This window comes from Platichthys flesus, chromosome 12 (assembly GCF_949316205.1).
Source record: "Platichthys flesus chromosome 12, fPlaFle2.1, whole genome shotgun sequence".
Taxonomy (NCBI): domain Eukaryota; kingdom Metazoa; phylum Chordata; class Actinopteri; order Pleuronectiformes; family Pleuronectidae; genus Platichthys; species Platichthys flesus.
Genome location: NC_084956.1, coordinates 22,221,286 through 22,232,461, shown reverse-complemented (window position 1 = coordinate 22,232,461; position 11,176 = coordinate 22,221,286). Strand labels below are relative to the sequence as shown.

General features: G+C 37.8%; 1 protein-coding gene across 2 annotated transcripts; it reads right to left on the bottom strand.

Annotated features, from left to right (window-relative positions):
- Nucleotides 1-2,754: 2,754 nt before the first annotated feature.
- LOC133966673 (uncharacterized) lies at nt 2,755-11,170 on the bottom strand. 2 transcript variants are annotated; one of them, XM_062401690.1, is made up of 6 exons: nt 10,897-11,170; nt 8,478-8,554; nt 7,505-7,643; nt 6,778-6,888; nt 6,475-6,579; nt 2,755-3,237 (listed from the first exon to the last, which is right to left on the bottom strand). In XM_062401690.1, exons 1-6 carry the CDS (start codon nt 10,924-10,926, stop codon nt 2,941-2,943), a joined length of 759 nt encoding a protein of 252 aa, XP_062257674.1. In that variant the 5' UTR covers nt 10,927-11,170; the 3' UTR covers nt 2,755-2,940. The 2 variants fall into 2 exon arrangements, with proteins under 2 accessions (XP_062257674.1, XP_062257675.1); XM_062401691.1 differs by lacking the exon at nt 6,778-6,888.
- Nucleotides 11,171-11,176: the final 6 nt, after the last annotated feature.

The following is an 11,176-nucleotide window of genomic DNA, read 5'->3' as shown; positions in this document are numbered from 1 at the left end:
AGAGTGCAGCCGCTGAGGTCATGCAAGGAAAGAACTCCTTAAGAAAAGCTTGAAGGGATAGAAATATTGACAAGACAACCCTCAAAAGATTCATAAAGAAAAAAGAGAAAGGGAAAGTAAAATCAGTAGCCTAGGGTGCAGTAGCTGAGGTTAAGAGAATATTCACAGATGAGATGGAGGAGGAGCTGGCCAAACACTTGAAACAACTAGCTGACCAGTTACATGGCCTTGCTCCAGTTAAGTGCCGTGGACTGGCATGTGAATACGCAGAGAAAAACAATATCCCTGTCCCTGCCAATTGGACAGAGAAACAATGTGCAGGTAAACTAGGGTGTGCAAGAGATCACATGAATCATAATAATCATAAATATGCATAATTGACCAATCCCCATGATTCTGTTACTAGTCCAATATTAGTGGTAGTCAATCTAGCTGTCGGGATTTTAACTATTACAACATGTGTTGTTATGGTAGTTTTAAAGTGGAAAAAGTAAGTGGACCACTTTACCCCGTAGCTGGGGTAAAGTGGGACACAAGACCACTTTTTTTAAAACAATCATATTTTCACTGCCCTTTGTCCTGAAGAGATGCAGATCATTTCCATTGCTAGAAAACATCTTGAATTAATGGGAAATGTGTACATTTTACTGCCGCTCTCCCCTACTGTATATATATATATATACACACTAGTAGGGGGTCCCTGCTCCATCTCTTGCCCAGTTTGGGGGTCCTTGGCCTGAAAGTTTGACTGACTGACTGACTGACTGACTGACTGACTGACTGACTGACTGACTGACTGACTGACTGACTGACTGACTGACTGACTGACTGACTGACTGACTGACTGACTGACTGACTGACTGACTGACTGACTGACTGACTGACTGACTGACTGACTGACTGACTGACTGACTGACTGACTGACTGACTGACTGACTGACTGACTGACTGACTGACTGACTGACTGACTGACTGACTGACTGACTGACTGACTGACTGACTGACTGACTGACTGACTGACTGACTGACTGACTGACTGACTGACTGACTGACTGACTGACTGACTGACTGACTGACTGACTGACTGACTGACTGACTGACTGACTGACTGACTGACTGACTGACTGACTGACTGACTGACTGACTGACTGACTGACTGACTGACTGACTGACTGACTGACTGACTGACTGACTGACTGACTGACTGACTGACTGACTGACTGACTGACTGACTGACTGACTGACTGACTGACTGACTGACTGACTCTCACACACACACACACACACACACACACACACACACACACACACACACACACACACACACACACACACACACACACACACACACACATACTGGTTTCCATGGTTTGCGGGGCGTGCACTTTTTATCATAACCTGTGGGGACCACCCTTTCTAGAGGTTGTGGAAGTATGAAAAAAATCAGGGACACTAAGAAAAAATCAGTTAGTACATACACACCTTAAAATATCTAAATTCATGAAGCAGTGTTTTGACTGTGCAAAATGGGGACCTTAGAAAAAACGGGTAGGTATGGCTGATGGGGACCTCATTTACATATCATTTGCATGACTCACACAACTTGTTATAAGACTAATGGGGACCATGCTTCAAAAAGCATTTTTATATACATTATTACTGATACCGTAAGTCCTTCCATTATTACATTTGTTAGAGCTGTTTGTTTAAAACTAATAAAGTCTAGCCAAAAAGAACAAAAGTTGTTGATAGAAAATGTAGAGATATAACATGATACCTGTAAATGGTGATAGGGATGCAAAGCATTACTTTGTACAGAAAATCTTGCTGTTCATGAACTCCGCCTTACAATGAAGCAGAATTTGATAGGACTATTAGTGTAATGTGGTTGAAGTGAATATAAACTTATCAAACAGTGAAGGGATATCTATATCCCTACAAAGAATAATTCTTATTCAGTCAAATTTGTAAGATATTTTTAATTTCAGACAACCACATAGCAACCGCTTACTGGTGGTAATCTTCCCATTATTTACTTAATTTCCTCTTGTTGGCTGTAATGCGGTTATATATGTAGAATTTCACATTCTGCCAGCTCCGGTCCTTAAGAGCTTCTGGATCAGCCCTTAAACACTTCTCACAGTCAAACTTTGCTGGAGCAATACAAGATGTGATGAATCGATTCATGTGCCTTTCCACTGCCTTCACGTCTGTCTCCTTCCAGGGTGTTTTCTTCTTTTGGGCAGATGTACCTTTAAGTGGTCGGAAAAACACATTTGTAAATACAAGGACTCCAAAGTGTGTAAGAGTTATAATCCAAAGTTACAAGTTCTATAAAGTATAAACTAACTTCTACAGTATAAGAAAACTAAAATATACAATTACTCTGCCAAGAAAACACTGATATGTGCATTCTGACTGAAGTTGTCAGTGGGAAAGAGGATTTTGATGCCATTTTCTTATAAGCTGAACATGCTGTGTTATATTAACAAATAAACTGTTCATTCTGATCAATGACATGGACTCACATTCACTGACATAAATTTCTCAAAATTGTCATGAAGAAAAAACTGTATTTATAAAATGTTGGATCTGTTGGATAAATAAATACAATGTACTGATTCACTCATTAATCTAACTAACTATGGAATTGTGAGGACGTAGGACAGGTGTTTGGTATAGGGACTAGTTGTTGTTTGTATGTTTATACTATTAAACTGTAACTGTTATGAGTCCTACTTTAAGCACCTAATATACTCTAGAATCAGCCAAACAACCCTTTATCTGATTATTGCAGGCATGAATATACAGATAAAACTACATTAAATGGGGGCAGCAACAGTTATGCGGCAAAGGTCTGAAATGACAAAGTATTGGTGGCAACATCTTAAGTTGGCAACACTGACAACAGTCTCTGATCTGGCCTTTTTTTTATGACTGCTATCTAACGATGTCCTTTATAGTCTGACTTGACCGGGGTTCTTCTACTGCTCTGGGGGCTTCAGGTGTAATGTTTTGACCATCCAAAATCATGTTGTCTGGTGTTGTATAATCGCAGACAGTGGGGCCCATTGAGCTATCAGGATCATTAAGAGGCAGAAAAGTGTTCTTAAAGTTTAGTTGAACTGAAGCATCACTGTCACTGTCACTTTCGGAGATGGTATCTGGTACGTGATCATCTGCACTCTCTGATGACGAATCAAATAGTTCAGAATCTTCCAGATCTGTGTCTTTCATCTAAAAAAGATTAATGAAAAGATTATAAATATGTAGAGCTGTAACAGGTAGATGAGAAATTATTCTTTGTGCTGTTTTGCAAGTTTTGTGTCATAATTTGATTATTTTAGCAGTTTATATTATAATAAGCAGAATATTTTGACTGTTCTGAAAAAAAAAAGACTATATCGAATTGCAGCAACTTGAAAAATTGAAGTGCAACTGAAAGTTATTGTAGGCCGTCTTAATTTTGGTACAAAAGTCTCAGTTTCATTTTTTGAAGTCTGTAATCTGAAAATAAAGGCACATATGCAAGAAATAATTTAGTAAAAGTGCATATAAGAATTTTTGAGATCAAAGTTGTGTCTGCTCTGCTAAACTAATTCTGAATTCACAATCTAGAAAAAACATGTTTCACACATTTTAGACAACATTAGAGTTCATCGTGGGGACCAGTTTTATCTAACTTTTCAAAAACAGTTACTACTTGCACACTGTCAGAACGTGTGTTGTGGGGACCACGTGAATACAAAATGTAGAGTGATAATTTATCAAGAAAAAAAATACTGTGAAGTTTGAAATCGACCATGAATATACCTCTACCACTAGCCTTCAAGATGCCATACTTGAAATGTCATTGTATACCAATTTACATAACTTCTGACCAGTAAAGCTATTTCTCATTCACACAACTTAACACATGCTTTGTGGGGACATTTTACACACAACATTATAGTTCATTGTGGGGACCAGTTTTATCTAACTTTTCAAAAACAGTTACTACTTGCACACTGTCAGAAGGTGTGTTGTGGGGACCACGTGAATACAAAATGTAGTGTGATAATTTATCAAGAAAGAAAATACTTTGAAGTTTGAAATCGACCATGAATATACCTCTACCACTAACCTTCAAGATGCCATACTTGAAATGTCATTGTATAACCAATTTACATAACTTCTGACCTGTAAAGCTATTTCTCATTCACACAACTTAACACATGCTTTGTGGGGACATTTTACACACAACATTATAGTTCATTGTGGGGACCAGTTTTATCTAACTTTTCAAAAACAGTTTCTTCTTCTAACCAGCGAAGCTCTTTCTCATTCACACAACTTAACACATGCTTTGTGGGGACATTTTACACACAACATTATAGTTCATTGTGGGGACCAGTTGTATCTAACTTTTCAAAAACAGTTACTACTTGCACACTGTCAGAAGGTGTGTTGTGGGGACCACGTGAATACAAAATGTAGTGTGATAATTTATCAAGAAAGAAAATACTGTGAAGTTTGAAATCGACCATGAATATACCTCTACCACTAACCTTCAAGATGCCATACTTGAAATGTCATTGTATAACCAATTTACATAACTTCTGACCAGTAAAGCTATTTCTCATTCACACAACTTAACACATGCTTTGTGGGGACATTTTACACACAACATTATAGTTCATTGTGGGGACCAGTTTTATCTAACTTGTCAAAAACAGTTTCTTCTTCTAACCAGCGATGCTCTTTCTCGTTCACACAACTTAACACATGCTTTGTGGGGACATTTTACACACAACATTAGAGTTCATCGTGGGGACCAGTTTTATCTAACTTTTCAAAAACAGTTACTACTTGCACACTGTCAGAACGTGTGTTGTGGGGACCACGTGAATACAAAATGTAGAGTGAGAATTTATCAAGAAAGAAAATACTGTGAAGTTTGAAATCGACCATGAATATACCTCTACCACTAACCTTCAAGATGCCATACTTGAAATGTCATTGTTTACCAAGTTACATAACTTCTGACCATTAAAGCTATTTCTCATTCACACAACTTAACACATGCTTTGTGGGGACATTTTACACACAACATTATAGTTCATTGTGGGGACCAGTTTTATCTAACTTTTCAAAAACAGTTTCTTCTTCTAACCAGCGAAGCTCTTTCTCGCTCACACAACTTAACACATGCTTTGTGGGGACATTTTACACACAACATTAGAGTTCATCGTGGGGACCTGTTTTATCTAACTTTTCAAAAACAGTTACTACTTGCACACTGTCAGAAGGTGTGTTGTGGGGACCACGTGAATACAAAATGTAGAGTGATAATTTATCAAGAAAGAAAATACTGTGAAGTTTGAAATCGACCATGAATATACCTCTACCACTAACCTTCAAGATGCCATACTTGAAATGTCATTGTATACCAATTTACATAACTTCTGACCAGTAAAGCTATTTCTCATTCACACAACTTAACGCATGCTTTGTGGGGACATTTTACACACAACATTATAGTTCATTGTGGGGACCAGTTTTATCTAACTTTTCAAAAACAGTGTCTTCTTCTAACCAGCGAAGCTCTTTGTCGTTCACACAACTTAACACATGCTTTGTGGGGACATTTTACACACAACATTATAGTTCATTGTGGGGACCAGTTTTATCTAACTTTTCAAAAACAGTTACTACTTGCACACTGTCAGAAGGTGTGTTGTGGGGACCACGTGACTCCAAAATGTAGTGTGATAATTTATCAAGAAATAAAATACTGTGAAGTTTGAAATCGACCATGAATATACCTCTACCACTAACCTTCAAGATGCCATACTTGAAATGTCATTGTATACCAATTTACATAACTTCTGAAAATTAAAGCTATTTCTTTTTCACACAACTTAACACATGCTTTGTGGGGACATTTTACACACAACATTATAGTTCATTGTGGGGACCAGTTTTATCTAACTTTTCAAAAACAGTTACTACTTGCACACTGTCAGAAGGTGTGTTGTGGGGACCACGTGAATACAAAATGTAGTGTGATAATTTATCAAGAAAGAAAATACTGTGAAGTTTGAAATCGACCATGAATATACCTCTACCACTAACCTTCAAGATGCCATACTTGAAATGTCATTGTATAACCAATTTACATAACTTCTGACCAGTAAAGCTATTTCTCATTCACACAACTTAACACATGCTTTGTGGGGACATTTTGCACACTACATTATAGTTCATTGTGGGGACCAGTTTTATCAAATTTTTCTGAAACAGTTTCTTCTTCTGACCAGCGAAGCTCTTTCTCGTTCACACAACTTAACACATGCTTTGTGGGGACATATTACACAAAACATTGCATTTCCTTGTGTGTACAAGTTTTACCTAATTGTTCACACACAGTTTCTACACAAACTCGGAACAAAGAGTGATCATATAATGATAAAACAGTGATGGACATGAATTTACCTCTTCAGGTGTGATCTTTGGCCCAAAGGCACAAGCCATCAGACTCTCTGAGTGGACAGGATCTGAATCATCCTCCTCCATGGTGTTAACAGTGATGCTGGTCGTCTGTAAACAAAAGTAAAACGTTCCCAATATTTACTTATATTATATTCTAATATTTCTATTCAGATAAAGTTTTGAGATTACATCCATGTCATAAGCAGGACTGGATACATTTGGCAAATGACCCTGATTCTTTAACATATAAAGTGATAGCATTTCAATGCTTTTTAATTATGCCCAAACCCATTACCCTAACCCTACCCCTTGTTTTCGAGGGTATTCTTGCCCCTTGAAACAGAGGTTGAAATCTTCCCCATCTAATTGGGACAGCCCTCCAAGAGCTGTTACATAACCAGTGGTCATCGCAAAAACCTGCAACGACATCAGTAGTCTTTGATGTAAACACAAGCGACAAAAGGTTTTGCTGGGTATGTCATTGTAAAAACATTATTGAGATCTCTAATGAACCAATGCTATTGTTTGCATTCACTAAAGTGACAAACCTATAATATCCTAATATCATCTATGCTAATGCAGGTGAATCAATGACTTTTCCATTCATCCAATGGAAGTTGAAAAGTTTGGACACTCTGCACTATTTCACATATAAATCATAATCAGAGCTTCAGGCTGCTTGCAGAGGTTTGTAGACAACCCTGCTAGGATGCAGTGTTAATAGAGGATCATTCAGTTCAGTAACATAATATCTATAATGATCTAAACTGACCTTCAATAGCTTCTTAAAACTTTTGTAAATTAGATTCCTGTTTGTTATTTCATGTTCCTGTTATTTTCACTACACTAAGTGGTCGCTCATACATAGCAGCTTAAAGCAGCTTGTGATAGGCAATCCTGGTATTTTTTGTATATGTAACGTGTACATGGTTATAACAATATTAATACAGCCAAATTAGGTCCACATATTTCTCATTCTACTATTTGTTGTGATACTTGACTCATTGTATTTGCTGTGTTCTGTGCTACATACCTGTGTTTGCCATGGGCAGTCTTCACCTCCATAGTTATAGGCGATTTCTTCTCCTTCTTTGATGTCATCCAGGGCAAATAAACAAAGGTGGGGTTCTCCATTAACACCAATTGAGCCATCTTCTCTGAAGGCATCAATACTTGAGAAATTGGAAAAATTGAAAAAGAAAAAATACAAATGTCACAATATATCACAATAAAACCAGAGCCCCACTTAGTATAACTTAAAATAGTATATGGAGTGTAGTTTAGGAATTCTTAAGTCCACTTGAAGGCAAACATGAATGCAGCACATCAGGGGTGGTAAAGTTTTCTCCTTCTCTGGGATTCTGCATCACTTATTATATCCTTAAAATGCAGATGCAGATTAAGATGCATTTATCAGTCCCAAACACATGCACAGACATGCAAAGGCACACTCATGCAGGTAGGGAAATTTAATCTCTGCTTTTGACCCATCTGGTGCAGGATACACAGAGCAGTGAGCGACCATGTACGGCGCTCGGGGAGCAGATGTTGGGGGAGTAAGGTGCCTTGCTCAGGGGCACTAGACAGGGTAGGGAAACTCTTGGATTTTTGGACAGATCAATCCAGGTTCATCTTTTGTTGTTTCTCCGTGGAGTCGAACCAGAGACGAACCAGAGACGAACCAGAGACCTTCTCTGCCCATAGTCCAAGTTTCTGCCGATAGACCACCGCCTCTAGACCTCCCCCCTATATATAACAAAGTCTCCTTTGCAAATTGTACCCTTTGCAAATATACCACATCCTGCAAACAATAAAAACATTTTCAATAAAACAGGAGGATCCATTAATTCTATTCCTTGACAATGAGTTTATGCTAATATATACTACAAAACAAACCAAAACTGACCACTGCAGCATTCTAGTCCCTATTAAATGTACTCTGGAGCTTTTCTTTTGATTTTAAATGATAATTATTTATTGATTATTTACAGCAGATACCACCTTACCTTTTGCTGCATAAATATACTGGACCTCTAATTTGCAGATGTGTATCATGTTGAATTGCTGATCCGTGGTGGCATTTCTGAAGGAAAAGATTAAAACAAATGAGTTTACTTTAAAATAATTGTTTGATTTGTTTGCTTAGTAAGATTTTGTGGTACTACAAATTGTTGTTGTTGCCTAAAACCTCATGAGGATTGTTTTTCTTGCAAAATTCAACTACAGAAACATTCTCCTTCACTCTCTGTCATGAGTAACGTTCCTGCCTACAGGATGATGCATACTCCTGTGCGTTGTTGCATAAACTATACACATCTACAAACATATATGCACCGTATATCTGTCTTGTGCATGTGTGAAAGCTAAACCGGGTCAAATCTAAAGCCAATTCTTTAGATTTTACCTGCAGGTCATGCCTGAAAACACCTTAAATGAGAGATGATTATGTCTGAATAATTATGAAGGAGTTTGGCTTTCACATATAAAGAACACAGCAGGAGAATTCAGACAGGAGGAGGCGCCTGGGTAGAGCAAGCCAGAGGCATGACATGATGACAAATTCAGTATCAGAGAGCATAGTATTTTTTTTTACAGCACATCAAAGATGATGGCAAAAGAATGTAATTGTATTTAGTTTTGCATTTACACCAATGTTACAAGCATTTGAATATGTCCTCATTATCAACAAAGAGTCAACAGGGAGATTTTTCATGCTGAGATATTTTTATTATCCCAGTCTCACGTGTGTGAGCTGTTAAAAACACTATGAATTTGCCTACTCGCCGGCTCTGAATCCTCCGGATAATTTCTACTGTATTTTCTCAATGGCTTATTCGGACAATCTGCAGAGTTTTTACTGGGGGGGTGACAGAAGAAACTCTGGATTATCCGGAGCGTTTGCGTTTTTACAAACTGCCCCTATCTGGATAGTCTCTTGGTATCATCCAGATTGCAGTGCATGTTTAAAAGCAACTTAAAGAGAGTAAAGTAAGAAGGAAAACAAAGCAGCAGCTATTTTCTGTTGTGATTTTATACGGGAAATAGATGATTCACTATTTTAACTTCATTTAAATTCAACAAATGTGGTGTTATTCCCACATAATAACTGGTAGTGTTGACACCTTTTCTCTTATCTACCAGGGCAACACAGAACAGAAGTGGGTTAAATGAAAACCATGAAAGAATTATCCATAGACTATTCAATATTATTAAGATTAAGATTAAGATGCATTTATTTGTCTCAAACACATGCACAGACATGCAAAGGCACACTCATGAAGGAAGGGAAATTTAATCTCTGCTTTTGACCCATCTGGTGCAGGACACACAGAGCAGTGAGCGACCATGTACGGCGCTCGGGGAGCAGATGTTGGGGGAGTAAGATGCCTTGCTCAGGGGCACTAGACAGGGCAGGGAGACTCTTGGATTTTTGGACAGATCAATCCAGGTTCGTCTTTGGTTGTCTCTCTGTGGAGTCGAACCAGAGACGAACCAGAGACCTTCTCTGCCCACAGTCCAAGTTTCTGCCACTAGACCACCGCCTTATGAATACAAATACACCTTTCAATTACATTGACCTCATCACACAATAACTTCTCTCTCCCCTGCTTTAGCTGTACAAACACTTTAACTTTCTATCTGCAAAAAAAGTAATATTCACAGTAAAATTTCTCAGCTTTTACCTGTTTATTTGCCTGACGTTAATAACCTACTGCTCTACTTTTCTATTCTAGACATTTTATCATATTAGTGACTTGTCATTTGTGATTGTAGCTAATTTAACTTAACTGCAGGTTTTAGATTTAATCTTCTATCATTTAATTCCAGATTTATGCCTCTGACCATGTTTCTTTAATAACCTGCTCTGCCTCTTCCACATGAACCTGCCCATGTTAAATAAGAAAATAAGTTAAAAGGGCCGGTTCATAACCAGCTTCCAAATAGAGGTTATCCAGAGCAGCCAGGTTACACTTCCTCTGTTGTTTAAAATTGAAAGCCCCTCAGCGGAAGCTACAGTCAGACTTAAATTATTATGTATAATGGTACTGTGTAAAATGAGAACAGCTGTAATTTGAATTGTCTGACTATAGTCAAAACCTGTGCTCTATAATGTTCTCTATTAATTAACTTAAACATACTAAATATAGCATAACAGGGCTTATATTGATCTTAAGTTCATCATAACAAAATGAGACTCAAAACTCAGAAATGCTTAACTTGATTGTCTCCTTCAGTTTACATAAACTCCAACACATATGCATCATGCATGCAAGTAGTAATAGAAATGCAGTAAAACATTTGAGGTCTTACACTTAGCCTTTGTAGCTAATCAGAGCTATTAATCATGCTAGCTAGGTACAAGTAATACATGCAATTTGAGGATTCAACACTGCTTATAATTATTTAAGATACAACTGTGCTTACCTTATGCTTTACTTTTGCTCCTCTGCACATGTTCTTATCTTCTTAGCTAGTTTCTCCAGCAAATAATCTTCTTTTACTGTTGATAGCTACCTCTTGATGCTGAAAATGTCCTCGCTGCTTGAATCATTCCTAATGGGGACAAGGAAGTGGGTGGCACCCAACCATATTTGGAAGATGTGTGTGTGTGAAGCAGTGGGTGCAGTACTAACTAGAAACAGTAGGGCCACCAATGAGCAATGCTCACACACTCACACTCACCAAAAAACATGTCGTATGGGCC